This window comes from Ciconia boyciana, chromosome 3 (genome assembly GCF_034638445.1).
Source record: "Ciconia boyciana chromosome 3, ASM3463844v1, whole genome shotgun sequence".
NCBI classification, from domain to species: Eukaryota; Metazoa; Chordata; class Aves; order Ciconiiformes; family Ciconiidae; genus Ciconia; species Ciconia boyciana.
In genome coordinates this window covers 33,146,897-33,171,897 of record NC_132936.1, presented here as the reverse complement: position 1 = coordinate 33,171,897, position 25,001 = coordinate 33,146,897, and the positions used below count along the sequence as shown (strand labels likewise).

Here is a 25,001-nt window from a genome sequence, read left to right as displayed (position 1 = left end):
AATTGTTTAACTGTATTTTCAACATAAATCATGCTCTGCTCTTGATTTATAATATGAAACACATTCTTTCTTTTTTTTTGTCTAAAATACTTCAGAATTTTTTATCTTTAAAGTTTTTCTTGTTGTTATATAGCAACAAGACCATGCACAAGATGTAATGATTCTAAATCAGCATTTTCTTTGGGTGCTGTGCATTGAAACTTAACTTATCTTCCATTATTTGTCTTTCTGCAACAAGACAAAAATTCTTATAAACCAGAACAATTGTAATAGTATTCTGACAAGTCCAATTTATATGGTACATTGTCACAAAAGAATACCTAAGAAAATGCAGAATGGCTATACAAACCTACTAACACACTTTAGAAACGCCTTGCAGGAACTAGAACGACATACTATTAAAACTCCAAATACATATTCAATATGTGTGTTTTTAAAGAAAACTTTATAAATATGCAAATTTAAGAGAAACAAATACAGAATAAAATGCACTAAGAAACTGATATGTAGACAAAGGTTTATTTACACCATACAACATTTTAAATATTTTATACACAGCTGCAGCAGAGAAAGCTACTCTGAGCTTTCCAGAGAAAACTGCAATAATAAAGATGTGAAATATATTATTCATATAAAAGTGAGATTATTACTTTATTGCATTTAAAGCAATGAAGAATGTAGCTCAACAGACATTCATTTAATGACAAAAACTTTGCTTTTATATTATAAAGTAAAAAGTGTAGTAATGGCCAAACAGACTGTTATAAACTTTAAAAACTGCATAAATATATACATTGTGCTTCATGGTGAAGTTTTTTGAAAACTAAACCAAATGAAGCTGTTACAACATGAATCGTTGCTTGAGGTTTATCTATAAAGATTACCTTACAAATCCATTCCACGGGTACTTACAACACACGATGGTAAGAATTGTACACCTGGTTCTCCACTAGCCGCACTAGTGGGAATATACTGTACGAAAAAAACCACTGACATTTGGCACAGGAAGAGCCTGACATAAAGTAGTCACAATGTTCAGACAGGAGCGTCAGGATTCCCAAAGTCTCTTTATTGTCAGTGCAATGAATTATTTTTGTTTTGTTTTTGTTTTGTTCAGTTTGTTTTCTTTTTTGTTAAACTTCTGTTTGAAAGTCACCTTCTTGCACATCTAAAGGCAAGTTCAGACACTTCTCCCACTCTGCTGGTCTGAGTTCTAAAGCATCTTTTGCCTCTGTGTCTAATACGTTTATCGTTGTATAGTGTTGGTAGTCGCCTGTGGTTTTGAAACTGTCCCATGGAGCCTTGTTCGGTGCTGAGTTCTCCTGAAGACCAGAGAAGAAAGAAAAATTAAAAACAAAGATGAAATAATGTGTTTTCTGTTTATAAGGCTGATTGCTAATGTGCTCTCATGAGACAGAGAAGCCAGAGAGTGGAAATGACTTTGCAGGGAGCCAGGCTGGCGGGTGTTCAGCACCGTTGCGACTCTGTGAACAATCAACATTTTGGCAGGCTCCTCACCTGAGCTGCCAGCTAAGCCCTTTCTTTCACAAGAACCAATGTACGTGAGGAATGGCCAAGTGATCCAGTACCAATAGCCATCTTTTTAATAGTGGTTGTGTAGAAAAGTGGGAGAAGAGAAGGGAAGATAATTGAGAAGAGCTTGCTGCCTGAATATGGAGTGGTTCAAAACAGGGATTGCCAGCTGGATTTTAAATTGGGGCAGGTGCGTGACAGAACCACAGAAACCTAGTCCTTGAAAATGCTGTGAGAGCTACCTTGCTTTCCAGGCTGATGAGCTCATTTATATTAGGATTAACAGGCTGAAAGCCGGTTATTTTCTACTGAATGAATTTTTTTTTTGGAATGCTAAGTTTTATAGGGTAAAGTACATTATGGACTAAGACCAATTTAATTAGTGATTTCTGCTGTAACATGTTGGATAGGAATTAGTTGCCAAAACTTAACATTTTTGCACCATTTTAGATGCCTTTGGATTTGCTGCCTGATCTCCAACTATCTTTCATGAGAGGTGCAGGTCTCCTTTGAGTCCTGTGTCATCACTGCCTGTACTGTGCTGTAGACTAAAACACCTGAGGCTGTCTCAGCCTGAGATGCCTATATTTAGGTACCTGGATCACTCTCTGACTGTCTTACAGATAGACCATTCCTCTAGGCAGCATTTATTAGCAGACCTTTCAAAAACATAGCCCTGATGCGAAACAGAGTAAACACAACACTTCCACTGAGATTCCCTTTGAGATTTTGAATTAATTCAAGCTTTTTGTGGGCTGCAAATCTCAAAGAGGGAGGCGAATGCAAACTTTACATGTCAGCAAATCTCAGAAGGGGGAGTAAGCGAGAACTGGGTGAAAAATAACACATATCACAGCTAAAGGTTCATCAAAGAATCAGGGCCAAATTTCTGCTGGATTAAGATGATGTAAATGATGTAAATCCACTGGCCTCACATCTGCTTAATACCTCTTCTTCATGTCTGAGAGCAGCTCTTCTGAAAAAGTTATAGAATACAATGATTCTAGCTCAGTTCCATTTAATATACAATTTTCACATCATAAAATTATATATAAAATTATTACTAATCATGATATTACTGCTAACAAATATGTCACACTACATTAGCTGTTTTAATTAGGCAGAATCAACTATTTCCTTGCTTTCATTATCAGATGTAGTCAGGGTGTTATGCATGTGTGTATGAGTGTGTGTGTATAAATTTGAATTATGATGATAGCAGAGTCAACTCAGGATGATTTAATTTTTCCTTTTCCCATGGTAAATATTTATAAACCTATTATGGAAAAGACACGGCATTACAGAGACCCTGCATGCTTTCTGGACCACCTCACGTATAGGTGAATCTAGCTGGACTTGTTTGTAGTAACTAATTTAATATCTGCATGCCTAGCTAGAGGAAAAGCCCTATTAGCCAAATTACATTAGTGAGCTGCTTTCTCTGTATAAAGTCCTTTAGACTTGGTAGACACATACAGATTTCAAATGTGTTCCCTACAGTTCAATTACTTGTCATCTGTAATGATGTCAGTGAGTTAGTTATGGCCTAGTTGTAAAACCTGATGAATCTCGTCATAGGTTGGACTGCTGAAAATATCTTTTGTTCTAATTTCTGAGGCTATCTAAAGGTAGCGCAGAGTGAGGTCTTCTTGGGAAATATACTGAATTCAGGGGACTCTTGTTTCATTGTTGTTGTTAAGGATCCATCATATTTTAAATGTCTAAGAAGGAAAACTTACCATACTGCCTGATTTTGGTACATCCCGAAATCTGTCCAGCGTCTGAAATTTCTGATTTAACTCTTGAAACAATTCCATGTGCCTCTTTCTTGTATGCATGACCTTCTGCAAAATGGAACATAATTGCTTATATTTATAATTGAATCTGGGCTTTTTTAAGAGAAGCATTATTTTTCCCAACATAATAAAGTAAATTGAATTTGGCAGGGCCATCTTTTCCCTATAGACTCCATCAATGGAAGTGAATTGCACTGAGCCTTCTCTCTACTCTGTTTAATGTTCTTCCTGTGTACAAGAGACTGTTTTTACCCCACATTTATTGAGATGCTGAAATTAAGGGACACTGTTTTTGTGCTAGCCTAGAAGTATTTTGAAAGTGACAGCAGTTTCTCAGAAGGATATTTCTCTTGCACATTAGGAATATTTTCTGTTTTCAGCATGGATGCTAATATTTTAATTTCTATAGGAATGCAACAGCAGTTTGTAATGGTCCCTATCAGAATAATTTTTATGAGAACACTGAACTCAGAAAATCTTGGCCCAAAATGGAAAAGCCCCAGATGTTATGTCTTTTTGATTAGACATCTTCTTGTCATTCAGATCATCATAAAATACAGTTGAAATGGCATTCACATTAAGAAAAGTAGGCACAGTTTTTCAATTTTACGTGCTTTCTTATGTCATGGACTGGGCAATTGGAAACCACCCTCCCCCTAGCCCATGCACAGGGCACTCTTCCACAAAAACTAATTATATGGCACTCCTGTGCAAGAGCTGGGGACCCCAAACAGCCCCCACAGTTGGAGGAGCCCTCGGCCATGTATCTGCCTTGGCAGCTACATGGAGAGTGAAGCCTGTTTTCAAGCCTAGACTGTCAAGCCTACCATCTGTGTTGTTTCCAAACAAGTTCACGCTCAGGTATGGATTCAGACCGGACTCTGGAGCAAAGCCGAAGGCTGCTTACTGTTCAACCAATCTCATGGTTCTGTGATCCGGGTGGACAGGGGACAGGAGGGACTGAGGATGCTTTACCTCAGTCCAACAGCAGATGGGCTCAGCTTGGCTTTTCTTAAGCTTTTGTAACTGCTTGAACTTGAGTTACAGCCAGGGCAGCAGCCAATAATGTTGATAGAAAAGGTGCAGGACACCAGCCTCTATGACCATCCACTAATTGTCAAGCCTGATTTTCCCTGGCATCGTACTTGACAAACCCTGCAAACTTAGGTACACAGTGCCTGAGTGTGACCCTTCCCTGAAAGTAACGCTTCTGCCAGGTCTGGGTTAGTACCTTTTAAAATGGAATGGCAGTATCCAAATAATGCTTTATCAATACCAATTTTAACTTTTATCTTTCATTTACATTCTGTGTTTATAAATCTAATGAAATGTGGCTGCTCTCTTGATCATGCATTTCTACGGCTATGCTGTAATAACCATATCATCCTTAATATAGCTACACTGTAGCTTGAGAACTTGTTTCACTTCTGAGAACAGGAAATTGGCAACATTATTCACAAAAGAGACATGAGAAACAGCAAGCAATTAAAGAACTATTAACTTAACACGAGTTGTGGGGTGAATAAGGGAAACAATTTTGCAGGATTTGGTGAGGAACTCCTTGCAAAACGTAATTTAACTAGAGATAGCTGATCTAAATTTATAAGAGGAGTTTCACTTAAGTGACTTCCTAGGGATTCTTTTAAGCTATTGCTGTTATGGTAGACAGGGATATGTAGCAAATCTCATGTACATAGAATTAAAGAAAGGTTCTGCCTCAAAGATTATTATTGGCTGAAATAAGGAGACATGCTCACAGGAATAAAACAGATTTGGTGGGTTAAAATACTGTCTCTAAAAGCAGGAAATAGCATATGACTGTGAAACAAGTATCTCCAGTTGGAAACTTTTTAATAGAAGGCTAGGAATATAGAGTATGCTACTTTATGATATTTTTCTGAATCGTGTACCCAAGAATTTATTAAATAGCAAATATGAATAATGCAAATGTCTTTCTCAGTTCATTATATTATTCCTGAGGAGAATCAGGTGGGAGGAGAAATTAAACACTTGCAGTGGGATGTCTGCCAGAAAAAAGGCTTTAAATTTTATTCTTAATAGCAGACTGACTGGTGTGCACATGTACCTGTGGATCTTTTCAGTGCTTTGTGTTTTCCTGGCTTCCACTCCGTAACTCCTACCCACTGACACCAGCCCCTCCCCACTGCTTATAAAGAATGATCTGAACTGAAGATGCAGTAATTTAAATTTCCAACTTTAACTCTTCTTTTCTAGACTTCTTTTAAATTTCTTGTTAGAAAGCACTGTCTTATCCCCTTTCTAGAAAATATGCTCTGTTGGGTAACTCTTTTATTAGAAAATAACCCACAAAGTATTTGTGGGGGTTTAATCTGTTTTCTCTATTAAATGGGCAATGTGGAAAACACAGCTTTATCAATCTTAGAAATACATAAGTTTTATCAATACAGAGCTGGAGATCTTGACCAATATATACTAGGATGATTGTAGTAGCATCAAGACCTGAACAGGATGGAAAAGGAGCTTCTCATGCTGCCCTTTGAAAGCACACCTTCTTTAGGTGCAGCTGGGGATTTGCCCATTAATGCCGCATCCCCTCCAGAAGCACCTGAGTTAGCCACCAGGCTACAGACACACATCTTCTTATGGTCTTTCCTGCAGGTGCCATAACTCTTGTGTCTCATACCTTGAAGGGGGTCACGCTGAACTGACACCCCTTCCACATTTCTACCCCCACTCACAAGTACCATCAAGTGTATGATCTGAAAAGACCAAGCCTTACTCTGATAAGCATCTGCTCTCAGAAGAGGATTCGAAGTGTGGATGGCTATGATCAAGATAGGAAGGACATCAAACATACCTCTGTACCCAGCTCCACTTTTTTATTTATGACAAGGTTTTAGCTGAAGTCTAGCTCAAGCATAAATAGCCTCATGAAGATTTGTGGTCAACCTTATGAATAACAGTAATTAATAATAATAATAGTAATAATAATAATAATAATAATGATGTCATTAAATTTGCCTTGGAGATTTTCTATATTGTCACAGGTAAAAATGCTCTCTCTCAAATATTGTACAAAACAGCTAAGTGAAAAGAACAGATGGGGGAATGCCTTCCCAGCCCTATAATGGAAACATGCTGTGTTTTCAAGATGTTACAGGTATGATCAGTTGCCACACTTAGGAACGGGAAAGGATTTTTCCCTGCAGTCATTTTTTTTTTTCACCTTTGTCTTCGAGAGATGTCTTCAGGTTAGTAAGAGAATGATTTTAAATTTTTGTGTGAGTTTGTAATGTTGTTATAATGAAAGCTATTGCAGATGAAATTTTGAAAGAATGCAGCTCCAGCAATTAATGATCAATTTAGCATTATTGCTGCTGAAAGTCTACTGCTCTGTGGAAAGAAAAGAAGACATTCTGGTTTCACACTTGTCCTGTGTATCCTTGCTCTCCCTCATGAGTGAAGCACAAAAAGAGGCAGAGATTACTTGAATCCTAGGGAGCAGGGTAATATGGCACTTTTCTGAATTATTTAGCATAAATGTTGTTACCAGAGTAGATCCAATGAATGCCTCATTAAAAGGGGAGAATGAGGTGGATGGCTGGGGAAATCCAGGAGTCAGGCCCTCTCATAGAATTTAAAGGTAATTGTGATCTTGAATCCTAAAATGCATGTTGACACATTGACACCGTTTCCCACAGCATTCTCCCAGAGAAACTGGCTGCTCATGGCTTGGACGGGCATACTCTTCACTGGGTAAAAAACTGGCTGGATGGCCAGGCCCAAAGAATTGTGGTGAATGGAGTTAAATCCAGTTGATGGCCAGTCACAAGTGGTGTTCCCCAGGGCTCTGTGCTGGGGCCAGTTCTGTTTAATATCTTTATCAATGATCTGGATGAGGGGATTGAGGGCACCCTCAGTAAGTTTGCAGATGACACCAAGTTGGGTGGGAGTGTTGATCTGCTTGAGGGTAGGAAGGCTCTGCAGAGGGATCTGGACAGGCTGGATCGATGGGCTGGGGCCAATTGTATGAGGTTCAACAAGGCTAAGTGCAAGGTCCTGCACTTGGGTCACAACAACCCCATGCAATGCTACAGGCTTGGGGAAGGGTGGCTGGAAAGCTGCCTGGTGGAAAAGGACCTCGGGGTGTTGGTGAACAGCTGGCTGAATATGAGCTGGCAGTGTGCCCAGGTGGCCAAGAAGGCCAACAGCATCCTGGCTTGTATCAGAAATAGTGTGGCCAGCAGGACTAGGGAAGTGATTGTGCCCCTGTACTCGGCACTGGTGAGGCTGCACCTGGAATACTGTGTTCAGTTTTGGGCCCCTCACTACAAGAAAGATATTGAGGTGCTGGAGTGTGTCCAGAGAAGGGCAACAAAGCTGGTGAGGGGTCTAGAGCATAAGTTTTATAAGTAGCGGCTGAGGGAATTGGGGTTGTTTAGCCTGGAGAAAAGGAGGCTGAGGGGAGACCTTATCGCTCTCTACAACTACCTGAAAGGAGGTTGCAGCGAGGTGGGTGTGAGTCTCTTCTCCCAAGTAACAAGCCATAGGACAAGAGGAAATGGCCTCACTTTGCACCAAGGAAGGTTTAAATTGGATATTAGGAAAAATTTCTTCACTGAAAGTGTTGTCAAGCATTGGAAGAGGCTGCCCAGGGAAGTGGTTGAGTCGCCATCCCTGGAGGTATTTAAAAGACGTGTAGATGTGGCACTTAAGGACATGGTCTAGTGGTGGACCTGGCAGTGCTAGGTTAATGGCTGGACTTGATGATCTTGATGATCTTAAGGGTTTCTTCCAACCTAAACGTTTCTATGATTCTATGTCAATAATACTGTTTAAGTGTCCTGTATGTTTTTGTAAGTGTCAGCGAACACCTATTATAAAGTCCTCCTGGGAATTTCCACATCATCTGTATTTCTGTTCAACATAATTAAAATGAATTGTATTTGATCTGACAGCTAAGTATTAGTGCTGAGCCTTCATGAAAAAGCTACCTGTCCAGCTTTGAGGAAAACCAGAACATAATGACTGTGGTTGGAGGGCACTTAGCTGGGGTTACCACAGCCAGCTAGGAATTTTGGTCATGTTTTGGATACCGGACTGCATGAATTAGTCTAAACTAATCCTTGGTAATAGCAAGAAAAGAGCTGTAAAGCTGTTGCATACTAGATTAGTCAGTGTTTTGAAAAATCTAATACTGGACAGTATGTTATGTAGCAGAAATACTTTCTGCCTACAGACTAAACCCAGTATGTTACAGTCTGTCTTCTTTTTTCTACATGAAGGGATAATTTAAGAATGTAATGGTAAACTATTTAAAAAGGGAAAACAAGACACAGGTGGTCCAGTTCTTGAGACTCTCCTCTCTAACCAGCTTAAGATCTATGATAAGGGCTGGCCAGTTTTGATGTCATCTTTGTCTCTTTCCTTTTCCTTTGACTGGAGACATAAGTTTTCTATAACACTACCCAGCACAGTCACAGAACTTTTATTATTTATAGGCCATTGCAAAGGCCCTTAAAACTACACCTGTATTTCTACATATATTGGAGATAACAGGGACAGAGAGTATTTTATGGCATTGAGTACAGTCATAGTCTGCTTGCGTTCACACTACATAGCAGCTGGCTTTGAGTTTCATATGTGGCCCTCAGAAAAAAATTGCTTTTCTTGTGTTTTTTTGTTTTTATTTCAAATTGTCTATATGAAGGTGAGTGTTGCATTGTAGCCCACTAGCACCTTTTTTTTTTTTTTAAACTATGAAACCATGACTCTACAGTAGTAAGTGAAACATGTCCAAGACCATTCTCTGGCACCACCTAGCATGGAATGTTCTCCATGAATGCTACTAAATTCTCTTAGTCTCCAAAATAAGAAGTATCCAACCAAATTGCGTATTGTGAATGGTACCTAGGTTGCGCTCGTTCCCTAATGACATTTCAGGAACTGTTTGGAGAGACAAGGGTTGTCCAGACTAAAATAGTGAATATCATTCTAAAAAGCGATGCATATAAAAATTAGCATTTTGGCACCAGGAATATTCCCCCAAATCTCTCATTTAGTAAGATAGGCATAGCCTGAGGGTTTGTCTCGTATGGATATAGAGCGACATGTGTGAGAGGTTGAGGGTGTAGAGACTGCTGGGAGAGTGTTAAAAGGAAAAGGACGGAGGGAGCCAAGCTTCACACAGTCGTCTTGTCCATACTGTGTATTTAGTATTTGTGATCCTCAGAACCACATCCATAGCATTTTTTAATCCTAGAACTGTGGAAGGAAGTTGTCTTAGATAGTGCCAGCTGTCACTGGTCGCAGACAAAGCAGAGAAAGTGTTTGTTAAACATTTAAGTAGTATGGCAAATCACTCTAGCCTGACCTCACCTCCAGGCTCTATTCTATTTTGCAGTCAAGCTGCTCTGAAGTATCAGAATAGCAGTGTTTTGGCCACATAACACTATCTCAATTCTCTTCATCAGTATGCCTTGCTGAGCGAAGGAATCTGGGTGGCTATTTGAACATTTAATGGCTTTTTTATTTTGCTTTACCTCAGACAGACAGCCATGCTATGTCTAAGAACAGAGGGAAGCCCACAGGCTTAATCAGAGGAACCATAAAACAGGGAGGTGAGATGGGGTTAGTCTGAGTCAGTACTTCTAAAACACAGCAGCAACTGGCACAGTATCACTGCCACTCTCACTTCCTCTGCAGTCACTCCCAATGGCCCCATCCTTCCCTTTTTACAAACAAATACTTTTTCCTGCATTATAATAATCCTTCTAAAAATATTAGGCCATGGAGCAACAATGCTGCAAACAAGACAAGAAAAAGGTGTAAGCATCTTAAATACACCCTGTGAGTCAAAATAAAATATGTAATGGGAGGCCTGATTCTTGGCAGCAGAACGTGTACAGCATTGTTGGTGTTTATTTGGTGTTGGATTATGCTCCCCTGAGTGGTAAGAAGAACATTTTAGTATCTGTTGCCACGAAGAATGTTCTTATTGTGAATGGCATGATATTCCGACCTTTCAATAAAGAACAGTAAAATTTAGAATTCTTTTTATCATTATAATTATAAAACTTCTGTTCATATTGCTTGCATTTAATTTTAGAATTGCTTGCTCATCAGAATTTTATTGTTGATTCATGTTTTTCTTCTTCCTTTCTAGGCATTTATCCTAAAGCATATTTAGGATAATCTTTTCATTTTGTTTTCCTTAAACTTACTATGAATCTTTGTCTGGTGCTTTATTTGAGACGTTACATGACTCTTTAAGGTAGCTATAATCTCTGGGGGAAAATGACATAAGAGATTAAAGCATGATGTTAAACTACCAAGAAACCACAACCGGACACAGAAGGTCAGAATTTCAGCAAAAGCAGGTCACCAAAGCAAACCCTTCTCTCATTGCAAGGCTTCTATGACCACTGCTATGGCTGCATTTTGCTTGTTCTGCCTCTTTCTTTTCTATGGACTAGAATCTGAAGTCTGAAAGTACACGTGCTGTTCTCACAGCCCAAATAATAATAAAAAATGCCTTTGTTTGCACATGCAAACAGAGAGGGTTATGGTTGATACATACTGATCACTGGATGTTAAATTTTAGCCGAAGATCTGTAGGTTCCATGCAAATATTATGATTGTTCAATTCCTCTGGAGACACACATAATGAATTATACCAAACTATTAACATGTGTGAACAGAAAACCTATGCAAAAACTGTAAATCCATAAATTATTAACATCCCCTTGAAAACTAACTGCTGTAACTAACTCTCTGGTAGACAGTAGAGGAAAAAACCTCAAATAAACAAAACTCTAAGAGACTTAATCATACTGACTGAGATAGAACAAAACGGTCATTAACTAACACAACTAAACCTCATTTGACAGGGTCCAAGTCTGAAATTGTGGATATCCAACCTAAATAATCTTACATGAACATGATTTTTTATATAGCATGTGATCCATAAGCCTTGGCAACTGCAGCACTTCATCGTTCAAAATTTGACACATTCATAATCACTATTTGGATGTGAAACTCATATGCCAGTAAATTAGTATTGAAGAAAGAGAGATAGAACAAATGATTGAGAATCTCTTGAACAAAGCAACCTTCTGCAGCAATATGGCCTGTCCTACAGAAGTGTCACACTTTTTCAATAGATAGATATCCAGCAAAACAAACAAACAAACAAAAATAAAAACAGATGAAAATGAAGAGGCAGAGAATTTAAAAACTGAAACCATGATGGTTAATATTGCAATATGACAGTTTGATCTCAGAATATTTTATAAACAAGTTGCACCAAAGTAGTTTTAATGAATTGCTCATCATGTTCTGTACAGTACCAATTGAACAACCCTATGACATCTACTATGTCAGGAGGCTAAAATCTGCTAAATGAACACTTCACATTTACTTTTAGGAAAATGCTTTTAATAATCAGGAATAATTCAGTAAAACTTACTTCAAAGTCAAGGTCCGAATAACGTGATTTTCTTCTCTATTAAGCAGTAAAAAAGAAAGAAAAAAGAGGTTGTATTAACAAGGGGACTATTCACCAAATCATATTAATGAGTCTAAATAACATTCTTGTTTTCCTATCAGATATATATTAGGTATTCTGTGAGAGGTTGTAGATTTTATCCTGATAATTTAAGATTAATGCATGACTTTGCATACAGTTTATTAGACCAGTATCATATTCTTTTCTCTGAAATAAACCAGACTGCATTTCACCGGGATGCATAATGTGCATGTTATTTGCATGCAATTGAACCTCTTGTTGTAAAAAATATATCTATTTCTATACTTTCTGTGATATTTCCAAATTATAATCATATTTATACTTTTTACACAGCTATCTATATGCATCTGTGATTTAGATTTGCATAGGTATACAGAGACTGATTCTTTCCTACATCAGGCTTACATTGGTACAACTCTATTGATTTTAATGGAATAACTTATAGACAGCTTTGGCAAAATCAAGCTGAAGCCATCTATACTTTCCATAGCTTCAGCTTGTTTGTTTGCAATGACAATCTGGATGGAGAAAGCAATGATTTTGTTTTACACTTATGACAAATCTGATTTAAAGCATCTGATATAAAGGAAGAATGATTTACTAGTGAAGTAATCACTTGTATACAACGCAACAGAGTATGATTGCTTGGACATATCACAAATAATTTAGCACCGAATTTTTTACAGATTCTAAAAGAAACCAATTATAAAGTCAAATTATATCAGAAAGAAGCAGAAATATTATAAAGAATAGATAAAAATATCTTTTTTCTCCTAAGGTTGGAAATGGAATGGCTTGCCAGAGACTAGAGATGTAGAAACAGCGGTTGGGAGAGCTGAAAAACAAGAGTGCAAAGAACATGTGAATGGAAAGAAAAGATACATTCCCCTTCAGGAAGGAGAGTTAAAGTAAGGGAAAAGCACCCCAAGAAAAGAAAAAGGCTTGCTGCTACAATTTAACCCTAATTTTTGTGGTAGGATAGAATGGCTTTAAGTCATAGTGAATGAACCTTTTCAAATTGCACTTAATTTCTGCAGTGAGATACATATAAAACCCATTAAGTCAAGATGAATAATGTTGCTGACTTCATTATACTTTGATTTTATTTGGTTTAACAAACATGAGGGTTTTAGTAAGCTGTTTTGTTTTCTTGCAATTGAAAGAAATAATTTTACAAGTCTTTCAGTTATAGAAAATGGAAAATGTTTGGTCTCTGAGCCCTTGATAATACCACTTTGTGACATATTGTCTGGTTTTGTAGTAAAATTTTGATGCGCCAATCCACAATAATATGAAGAAGATTGCTGTAACACTGTCGACACACTGATGCCTAAAAAGCTGGGAGGTGGTATAAAAGAACAGTCTATAATACAATTAAAACAACCAACAACAATAAGCTTTGGAGAAACTATCTTTAATCAGCAAGGCTTGATTTAACCTAGCACACTTTAAAAACAGTATTTAAAACCAAATTAAACAATTCTGCAAAAATAAGTATCATGAAAATATGGAAACAACAGAGGTCTTAGAGGTAAGAAAAATATGAGAACGTTATGCTCAATTTCTTAAAGTAGCTAAGTTCTTACTTCTCACTCATATTAAGGGGGCCATGTTACAAGTGTACATTTGACATAAGCCTTCATCATTCCACAGTAAATCAGCACCTGAACAAATCTATGCATTTCTAACAAGGAAGGATCTATTTTTAAGGTGCAATTAGAGCACATCTACCACTGTAAAGGCTCTGTGGTTACGAAAGAAGAAACATGTGCAGCAGATAATGAGGTGAAGTTTACAGGAGTAGCTTTGAAAAATGCTCAAAAAAGCTATTTTTAAGCTACAGTTCAGTAATAAACCTGATATAATTGAACTGTCTGACTGAGAACCCTAGGTGAAAACATGGAAAATTTAGGAAGAAATGTTTAGTTTGCTAGATACTGTGATTTATAAAATTGGAGCATTTGTATTTTGCCTTAAGTCTGCTTGACCACAGTGAAAATGTTCCTGGCATAGCTGGATTATTAGATTTTGCAGCCAGACAACTCTATCACAGTTTACATAGTAAAAAGACATATCTAACAGACCACAACATATTTAACTGTGCTATTGTCAGAAAGAGGTAACTATTGCAGTTTTGCTGTTAGATCACACCAGTTATGACCAAACAGGTCATACCTCAGGTTTATCTCAGCAAGGATTTTTCTAGGGCTTAACAAGAATCTCTCACAAACACATTTATTTTAAACCTATATAGTAAAGAACATCTGTTCTGTGCCTGTGCTGCACTTTTTTCCATGGCTGCATATGGTGAAATACAGCACAAGTGCTGTCAGAGCCTATTGTCCTAAGACATAAAAAGTATGTAACTGCCACAGGTCTGAACAGAGCAGCAAAGTTCTGTGAGTTTCTGAAAAACAAAGGGTGCTGGTTATGAATGTGATCCTGTGTTGTGGTTTAACCCCAGCCGGCAACTGAGCACCACACAGCCGCTTGCTCACTCCCCTCTGGTGGGATGGGGGAGAGAATCAGAAGAGCAAAAGTGAGAAAACTCATGGGTTGAGATAAAGACAGTTTAATAAGTAAAGCAAAAGCCACGCACACAAGCAAAGCAAAGTAAAGAATTCATTCACTACTTCCCATCAGCAGGCAGGTGTTCAGCCATCTCCAGGAAAGATGTCTTAGGAAGACAAACACCATCACTCCTAATGTCCCCCCTTCCTTCTTCTTCCCCCAGCTTCATATACTGAGCATGATGTCATATGGTATGGGATAGCCCTTTGGTCAGTTTGGATCAACTCTCCTGGCTGTGCCCCCTCCCAGCTTCTTCTGCACCTGGCAGAGCAGGGGAAGCTGAAAAGTCCTTGATTTAGTATAAGCTCTACTTAGCAACAACTAAAACATCCCTGTGTTATCAACACTGTTTTCAGCACAAATCCAAAACATAGCCCCATACTAACTACTATAAAGAAAATTAACTCTATCCCAGCGAAAACCAGCACATCCTGCACCACTGAAAGTCATCTGCAATATTGTCACTGACACCACTAGGTACATGATCAGGTCCTCCTAGCTACTACATCATTGCCTTGAAATGACTGCAGTGTTATTTTTTGAGAGCGGGAACATATTCAGAAGCATGAAGTCATTGGGAATCTTGATTTATGAGGATGAAGTTTTCCTTCGGTCCCAACTGGAAGTTGTCATTTTACTAAATTCTTCTCCTACTTTCTGTACGATATACAACAAGCTTAAAACATGCAAATCAACACTTTAATTGTGATTATATATATACTTTTTTTCTTAAATGAAGTTTACTTGTTGTGTCCCTTTTGGCTGAGAAAAATAGGGTTTTCCACACATACCTAAAAGCTTTCAGAAACCAACCATCTGGCTCATTCTACAATTTAAACTAATGAAAGCCAACAGCTGAGTGAAGTGGAATAAGGGAAAAAAAAAATCTCTAATCTCAAATGAGCTGCTGAACTGGTCACACCAGTATGTTTCTTTTCAAAAAGCTGTTCCTTTTACCCACCTGCAAAACTGAGAATGATTTTAGCCAAGAAAAAAATTAGACTGGAAGCTGGTGTTTTTTTCAAGGATCAGTTGGAGATCTGCTTGAGTATTAATGTTAGTAGTTTATAAATAACAAACTACTGTAAAGGATAATATTTGTGGTTTGCCTCATTTAGTATTTTGTATTTGACCAGGTTCTGCAGTGATGCTTCAGGAAATGATATAGAGAAGGGCTAGTATAAAGTCAATTTCTGCTGCAATACCCTCCCTAGTTCTTCAGTAGTTTAGGAATTTCCTTGGGAGAAGCTCACTCTGTTGAGCTTAATAACACTTTTTTACATTATTCCATTAGTCTAATCATGTTTTAGAATTATTCCTAATTTTGACATCCAAAATGTGCTGAGGTGGTGAATTTCACAATTTAAATATTTAAATAAACGCGACACAGGAAATCATGTTTATCCCTTTGCCATTTCATTTGATGCTCCTGTTTTTTATGTTATAGGGAATACGAGTAATTGTTCCTTATTCACTACTCAGTCATCTGTTCTCCAAGCTGAAGAGTGCTAATGCTGGAGACCTGCAAGGGTAACTAATAAAGGGACTGCCTAAAAAGCTGAAGACACATGCAATTAGCATCAGGGAGTTAGCTGGGATAATTCTGAAAAAGCTGAGGGGTATGGGTAACTAGTGAACTGCAATCCATATACAATTACAAAGGCTACCAAAAAAAAAAAACGTCAAGTCTCCATTTAAATGGCCAAGGGTGTAAATAGCCCTTTCTGGACAACTCCAGTGAGTTGCATTAGTGCTCTACACTGACAGAAGCCAAATCATGCCTGTAAACTGGGGAAATTTCAGAGTAGAGCAGCAAAAAGTACTTTTAAAGAGTTAATAACACTGGATCAAGAGGAAAGGATAAAAGAGTAATACAGCTTGTTTAAACTTTGGCTCTGGAAGAGGCAAACACATAAGCTTGTTCAGAAACCTTAGAAGGATATGAACACTGATAAACAAAGCTGGTGTGAGAAAAATCTGAAAAGTTGTAATTCAGAAAAAATGGAAAAAAAAAAGGAAATTTCAGATATGCTGTCAGGAATAAAGAAACTTTATGTAACTATGAAATAATCTGCTAAGGGAAACAGTGGAAGTCCTTCACTCTAGTCTTGAAAGTGAAGTTTGACTATATATTAGAGAAATACAGTGTAGAAAATGTTCTTGCATTGATAGAAGAGATGACCTGACAAGGTTTTTTCCATCTCTGATTTCTACAGCTCTTTGATCTTAATTGATAAAATCCATTTTGCAGCAACCCTTCCCCGCTTCATACCAGGACCAAAGTGAAACTCTGTGAAAAGAGGTCTGCAGTAGTAATTTATTTTAAATCAATTTTACTTCGTGCTAATCATATATAGCTTCTCTGTGTAATTCCAGAGCAACTTTAAACTCTGCTCACTGAGGGACAAAAATAGAATACTGAAGAATAATTTCCATACACCAGCATGCACTAATCCGCTGGCACCAGGAAAGAGCTGCTCTCACTAAATGACTAATAAAATCCCTCTCCATCTCTGTAAAACGACAAATGCCTGGTTTTCTCCTTATTCTAGTCTGCATTACACCACTACCTGATTAATTACATGAGATACTCCTGAAGATATATTGCATTGTGCAAAGTATAATTGAAACCAGAGATACCATATTATAGTGAGGGCTATAACCATGCTTCCATTAATATAAAGCCTTATTATCAGCAGTTTATAATTCACTCTGAGATTAGATTTGACATACAAGATCTTAGGCTGGGGAGGACTTTTTCCCTGAACAAAATTAAAGGAAAATCTTTTTTGGCCCTCAGAGATATGAAAGTGGAATGGGGATAGACAGTTTTGATTTAAAATGCCTTTTGTTTGTATATAACTGAAAAAAAACCCCTTAGTTTCTGAATAGAAGATTATGTTGGCTATTAGTTCAAAACATGAGCTAGACATATAGCAAGTAAATTTTCATGAAAAAGTGGATTAGCTCTTTAATGTGGGAATTTTAAGTCATTAAAATATGCTAGCAAATTTAGCACATCAACACACAGCACAAAACGTAACGTCAGAGATCTCAGTTTAAAACTGTTCTGGCAAATTATTCTGGTTTGCTGCTCCCTTTTTTTATAGGGTGACCTGCATAGGTATTTACTCAATCAACCAAACCCACTTGTTTTGCGTTTCTGAAGGTTTTTGGGAGAAATGTAGCATTTCTTAAACAGACAAGCAATTGAAAAATATGTTTCTTAAGGATCGTATGTAGTTAAGATAGCCGCTTATAATAGAAAGTCTGAAATATATGCTACACTTCATAATACTGACTACAATTTCTGTTCTTTACATCTTCACTTACTAGATTCTACTAGCGCCTAATTCTACCCCCACTCCTGTATGGTAATCTAAAAATAAGCTGCATCAATTTCTGAAGTCAGAGGAATCTGAGACCTACTCACTCAAGTGAAAGAAAGAGAGGGTTGTTATAGGGCTAGATTTCATTTCACTGACACTCACAAAATTGGCAAGAACTGTCTCCACAGCTTATTGAAGAATGAAATGAGGAATGGAAGGGGGAGAAATCCGAGAAACAGAATGCCTGAAAATAAATGCAATGTGGAAACATGATAAAGAGGAAAATCCTGTGGTGCTCGTCTCTATTTTTGTTCTCTCTCTCTCTTACTTCTCATATCATAAATCAAAATGACTTCACACCATTTTGCTTTTGTTCTGCCTGATGCTCTGGTACTTTATTGACAAGACTGACTGTTTTAACTCTGTATTTCTTCTCTCTTTTCCTGTTCTTGCTCCTTTCCTGATGCTTTTATTTCATTATTCCTAATGCTTTCATTTTAAGTTTCTTCTCCATTTCTGCCATCTTTATTTTCCTTTTTTTCAGCATGTCTTTCCTTTATCACCTCTTTATCTATAACTTTACTTTTAGTTTGCACTTCACTTTCTTTAATGGATCCTCTTATTTTCTCAGCTGCAACATTTTTTTCTTCCTATAGTCCCACATCAGCGATTTGGCCAAGGAGCTCTGGAGTTGACTTCCTTTGAATGTATTAAGAGCTCTCATGAATGAATACAGAAGGATTATTTTGGTCACACAATCAACTTCCCATCTAAGGGCTTTGTGTCTTTCTCCACATAAAGATCTCATAGCAGAAACTGAGACAGAAAAATAAAGAAGGAAGATATGAGACTGGAAAGAGAATTCCAGTCCTTTACATGACAAACAGTTTGGGAAGTCCTTTTCTTCCTGTTGTTATAAAGCAGATGCTCTTTTTTCCCTTTAATAAATGTTTCTCTTGCCTGTCTTTGCATGCCCTTCCTCTTATAATAGTTAAAAGTCTTTGTCTCTTTCAGCTCTTTTCCATTTCTGCTCACACTACACTAACCATAGTTCCCTTGAAAGAACCCATCATTCTTCTTCCACAAAGGTAACGATGCAAGTCTCCTCACAGTCAGGCAGCAGGTATCTACTCCCTCTTGCATTTATTTTGCACAATAAAAAGAAAAGAATTACTTATCCTGGAGATATGTTGCACAGATCAGCTGCTTCCTCTGCATTTAAACCTCCTAACCTTTCCTTGCATCTAAGTGGCTGGGAATGCACTACTTCACTTCAAAGTAATTTCATTTTAATGAGCTGAGTGTACATCTTCAAGACAAAAACCATTCCAAAAGAGTGTATCGAGAGTGCTTTCTTCATTAAAATCCAAACACTTTGAACTGAAGGAGCACGCTCCAAGCCACTTTGATGCCAAGGTAGCAAAGCCAGTTTTAGTCCCTGCATATAAGGGATGTGCAGGAGATCAGGCAGATGTTCAATTACTCCTCCTAAGAAACTCTGTGATGTACTAATATGCCTGCCTGTGCCTATGATCACATGAGTACTGTTGAGTACATACCAAATAAAATAAAAATCACTGACTTGCACATTGGGAATGTGCAGATCCTTAAATTTATATTTATTTGGGCAATACTTGTATGTAAATATTATGGCGTTTGCAGACTATCTTTTGAAAGCTGAAGTTCTTCCATATATAATAAAGCACTTGATTGTTCCAAACTACGCATTTTCTTGAGAAAAAAAATGTAGATGTAAGTTGGTGACACACTGTGGGATTCACCTGACTAAATTTAGGACATCAACATTTTTTATGTTTATGCCTGAAGTACTCATTCTGGCTTCCTTTATGGCACCTGAAGAGAGACACTTGCACTGAGGGCATGTGATTTACTTCTTCCTGGAGCAGATGTCTAAAAGTGTCCTAAAAGTGCCTATTTCTTTCCATTGACTCTAAAGGGGAGCCAAATGTGAAAAGCTCTTTTTCCATATCAGAAGGGGAATGCCTACATTTAGATATCTAATGGTAAGGGTAATGGGTCCTCCCTGCAGATTTAAAAGTCAGGACATATGTACTTGTGCTGATACTGTAGTTGTGTTCCAAAACATCCATCTCCAATGATCATAATGAATACAAAGTCTAAATAAAAGGAACACAAAAAAGACCTGACATTTCAGCCTTCACTTTTAAGAGCTTTGTTTTTTTGGCTGTTTATATACGCTTTTTAATTTGAATAGACACAAATATGTGTCTAAAGGCTGATTGTTCTAAGGGCTGATTGTCTCCTGCAATGTGCAAAATACAAAAAATAATTGATTTCATGAACTTAGGAAGGTAAAGATATTACTCAAAAGCTAAATTTTCCAAACTTATTGAATTCTTTGAATGATAATGCATATATTTTTGCAAACTGGTTCCTTGAAACACAGTACTCTAGTGTTTCACTTGTAAGATGGAAATGAAATTTAAAAGAAATAGTTTTATTTTATTTAGGTTTTATATTTTCCAAAGTGTCATCTAGTTCTGCTGGTTCAGTTTTATGGCCACAAAGACTAGCATCTACCATAAAATGAGTGGACAAATAAGAACTATTGTATGTAGGTCACTATATTATAGTTTACTGGGTGTCCAGTTGCAAACAGTTATGCCTGCAGTATTTTTGTGGCTAGAGGTGTTTGTGGGTTCATAATTACACTTCTGAAATCAGAAGCTGGGTTGGATCTTGGCTGAAAATGCATACATGACACCTTAAGGCATTCTGATAAGACAATAAATTCTCTAACCGCTGCGTAAACTATTCCCATTATTATGTTCTTAATAATTACCGACCTTAAATTAAAAAAAAAAATTAAAAGGAAGAATTGTGTTAACATGGGCCACAACTGCCTGAGTGCATTTCACTTACATGATAGGTGATAATTAATGTATAATTACATGATAAAAATAATAGTAGTATGCTAATTCCAGAGAAAGCACCTGGAAACATAAATTGGAAAACAGTGGAGGAACCCAACTCCCTGTACTATGCAGAAGACACAAAAGACTCCACTGCCTGTCTTGGGACACCTCTGTTTCTTCAGAGAAATGCAAGGGGAACTGCCCCTATAGAGCAGAAATCCATGTGCTTTTATGTTGGACTTTGGGTGGGACAGCAGTATGAGCTGACGGGAGAGGAAGGCTTCCTACTGCTCAGGATCTTCTCCTTTAGACATCGTCTAGTGATCTGGAAAAACGTGGGCAGAATGATCTTGAATGTCCTGCTGCAGGTTTTGCTGCTCCATAGTGTCTGACAAAGCCTCATCTTTTGAAAGGTCTTGACTTGAAATCTTCTAAATGATATTGTACTGGACATGAAAAATATTTTGAAAAAAATCCCTTGCCCTCCCTTCTTTATTTTGTTTATGGCAACAATGAAAGTTAATCCAGCTGGTCAGTTCTAGCCAATAGCATTTTGAGGCTTTACCTCAACCGTTGCTTCTTACACACCGCATACATAAAACCACAATCACATTCTTTATCTGGCTGGATTCGTTTATCTGTATCTGCTTGAGACTCTGATTTTCCTCTATGTACAATTTTTTTCATGTTCCTATCTTCAATTCATTGCAGCATACCCTTATCAAAAGATGAAGTAATGCTATATAATCAAGTAGTGTTGAGAACCACAAAGGCAGGCACAAAAGCCAAAAGAGTTCCTTTCATTTCTGATCTGCTCTAATATCTGGTTTTTTTCTAATACATGGAATTATGCTGGCTTCAGTTAGGTTTAATAACATAACTGTTTACAGCTTTCTGGACCAAAATACAGCTTTCTAAACCTAACTTGTTTACCAAGTTAGAAGAGACTAAATATTTGCTACCCTACTTTATTACATTTTACTACAATTTCTACTACATACTTAGTAGTCTCTTCTGAGCATAAAAATGATATACAGACCGGTGATTCAGATTTGGTGTCTATATCCTGTCTTAGAGGTAAGCTTTAAAGGAGTAGTACACTAGACTCGTAGGTTTTCAGGCACATTTTCCAAAGTGGCCACAGGAACTGGAATTCTGTGTAAGATGAAGTAATTATTGTCCCAATTTTTAGAACTTAAGTAAGGCGTCCTTTTTTAGGTCCCTAGATGACCTTTATCACCAATGGAAAGAAAGAGGCATCACCAGAGAGTAATTTAGACCTCAGGTGGAGTGGATAGTATGGTGGCAGGTATGCCTATCTTATCAAGGAATTCTGAACCTTCCCTAGATATCTCACCCATATGTCTAGTCTTAACTGGGCTGGATTTGAGTCTTTATATCTGACAAAAAGTATCTGAAAGACGGTACTGTAGATAGGTAGGAGAGGACACTACTGGAAGGTGACCTTAGCTATCCTGCTTCTGGGGTTGCATTAAATTGGAGAAGAGCTCCTGTGTGTCACCTAAGATCTATTAACTAATATACCTGAGCTGAGGGCAGTAACTTCTTTAACGATGCAAGCTTGCTTTGAAAGAGCCCATCTGTCTGAGCACTGAGTGGGCAAGCACTTACACTATCTTTTAGAAATAATTTTGAAAATTTGTCCTAAGATTATACATATTCACTTTAACAACAAACAAAAAATGGATACTATTTGATTATCTGGAAAGCCCCACACTTCATTTTCAATTAATTTTTTCAGTTAAATTATGTCTTGTAAAAACTTATGATAGTACACACACAATATAAACAGCATGGAAAATATTTCACTTTCAAAGCTTGTAAAGGCATCTCTTGAAAAGAACCTAAGTTCTGATCTTCTGCCCAAACTCTCCAGTCAATCCACACATAAAACTTCGACTCCATTTTAAAAGAAATATCTATAAGTATCCCCTGTTTATGAAGTATTGGCTACAGTTCTGTGTCTAACAATTGAAAAATCAGGTAAAGTCTCTGTTTCCCTACACAGACGGGTCCAAACATTGGAGTACTAGCTAATGGCTTCAAGTTTGCACATACAGTAGAATTTTTTTCCATCTGTAACTTCTTTCAGAGAATGAGTAAGGACCATATTTTTCTCATTTGTCTTTTTCTTTCCCACCAAATGGTGTGTTTTGTAACATTTGAAATGCTGGTGAAATGTATTTCCAATTCTTAAGGAGGCCAAAGTATGCAATTAACTCCACCTCACTGGTGGTTTTGCATAAGTAAAAGCTTAATAGGAATGGCAATATTTGACACTTAGGTCTTAAGAAACGATGTAAATAGTTTTCACTCTTATAATGTCTAAATCCCACAGACAGATTGTAGTAACGAACTGAATCCCTTTTAAAGGCTTTTCGGTTCACTCTTGCAGTCTGACTGGAATCTAAGATACTCCGCATGAAGTTCATCTGTACCTATTGCACACATCAGTTGTAGCAATGCCTGCACAGACATGCAAACAAAACTAAATCAGTAAATGGTGAACTATTGGATGGAAGAATCCAAGATTTACACTAGCAAGAGCAGAATCAGACCTATCATATCTGAGACAGATATGATTGTCAGCAATAAAATGGCAAATATTTTCAACTGCATGTGCTTGCCAGTAGGGTCAATGAATATCAGTTATATCTTGCAGGAATTGTTTTTCTTCTCATAGCAACACAGTATGTTCCAGTGGACTTTACCTGGTAGTTCACAAAATCCTTTGCAGTTGTGTGGAATGTTAAATCTCCAGAACTATACAGTTTCATATAGGCCGGCTCTGAAACTCTAATCTTGTTTTCTAGGTATAAACACTTATGATAATAAGAGAAATATGAACAGCAGTGTATGATCCCAAACAATAATTTATACTGAATTAAAATGTTAGCTTCACCCCTTAGACACAAGACACAAGACAATTTATCGTCTTATCGTACAATTAGAACAACAGAGCATGTAATTTGTTTATGCACCACTGACCTCTAAAGAGCTCATTGATATTGTGGATCCAGTTTCACTTCTTGATAATCCCGCATTGTCATCCAGCTCCGAGGCAATGAAATTCTTCACTGCTGTGCGAGGCTCAAATGGTAAATTCTGCATATGTTCTTGGGTGGGAAGATGCTGGTCTAAATTGATATTAAATTGGTCCATTACAGATGGATTCATATTGAACTCTGGATTAACTTTGTAGTGCAACAGCCTTTCATGAGGCAACGTATCCATGCCTATATTCATTTTGCTCTCATCTTTCAGTGATGGCTGGGTGTTTACTGAGCCCCGGGGCATGACTATATAGTCGCTTTCTATCATCCGTTCTTGAGGATGGACTATGTCCATATCTGCACCTCTCAAATTATCATCAGTGCATAAATACACAGTCCTCCGCAACTCACTGTTGTCTTTTTTCAAGCACTGATTGGCCAGTTCACTCATACTCATCGGCATGTGGAGACCCGTTGGTTGCTGGATGATGACTTTGGAGATGATGTTTCCAGGCAAGGTAGAATAGCTAATTCCTTCAGGGTTTGGTCCCTTCTCCTCCTCTTCATCATTTAGTGAAATTCTAGAAAGTGTTCCTGTTATAGTAGCTGCTCTGCAAGGTCCAATGTCTTTATGCAGAACTGTGGGTCAGAGAACAGAATTCTTACAACATGAAACCATGTCTGCCTAACACTGCTTTTTCTTGTTGCTTTATTTAGCAGTGCTCCCTTTACCGATGCATCTTCTTAACTCTTTTTCTATTCATTTAATAACTTTTATTTTATAAATCTTGTTTTGGGAAGGTTTGGGTTCTTTTTTTTAGATCAACATCTCTTAAGCTACTGTGTATAACTGACACAGGTCTCTGACTAAGCCTCAGTCATTTATATAAGTTAAAACCACTCCTTCATTTATTCCTACTGCCTTACATAGGTCTTAGGTGACCTAGAGCTTAAGCAAAAGCCTACTATGTGGAACTCGATTAAGGGTTTTCCAAAAAAAATACACTATGACATATGTACTGCCATTATTAACTCCACATAACCTCCTGGAAAATGTCAAACGGCTTGTAAGGCAGAATCATTTTGTCAATCCATTGTAATGACCTACCATAAGATTATAACTATGAACACGTGTTCCTGAGCTCCTGAATGTTCCATTTCACTGACTTTTTTAAACTCTTCTGTGTTAAATCATTTTTTAAATAAAAGTGACAAAAAAGTAACCACATTGGGAAGAAATTCCATTGGTATTGGAAAGACACATTTTGCTGCATCTGAAAAGGTTATAAAGAATATAAACATGTCTTGTAAAACAGTCATAATCCACTTTTGGTGTAGGCCTAAACTTTCCT

At 37.5% G+C, this 25,001-nt stretch overlaps 1 protein-coding gene across 1 annotated transcript in view; it reads right to left on the bottom strand.

Annotated features, from left to right (window-relative positions):
- Positions 1-1,133: 1,133 nt before the first annotated feature.
- The window catches only part of ADGRB3 (adhesion G protein-coupled receptor B3), a 464,328-nt gene continuing 440,460 nt past the window's right edge, over positions 1,134-25,001 (bottom strand). The window contains exons 27-30 of the mRNA XM_072857823.1: positions 23,645-24,288; positions 11,779-11,814; positions 3,273-3,377; positions 1,134-1,322 (exon numbers count right to left, since the gene is read on the bottom strand). Of these exons, the coding sequence (XP_072713924.1) occupies positions 1,134-1,322; positions 3,273-3,377; positions 11,779-11,814; positions 23,645-24,288 (974 nt within the window). The remainder of the gene's footprint in view (positions 1,323-3,272; positions 3,378-11,778; positions 11,815-23,644; positions 24,289-25,001) is intronic.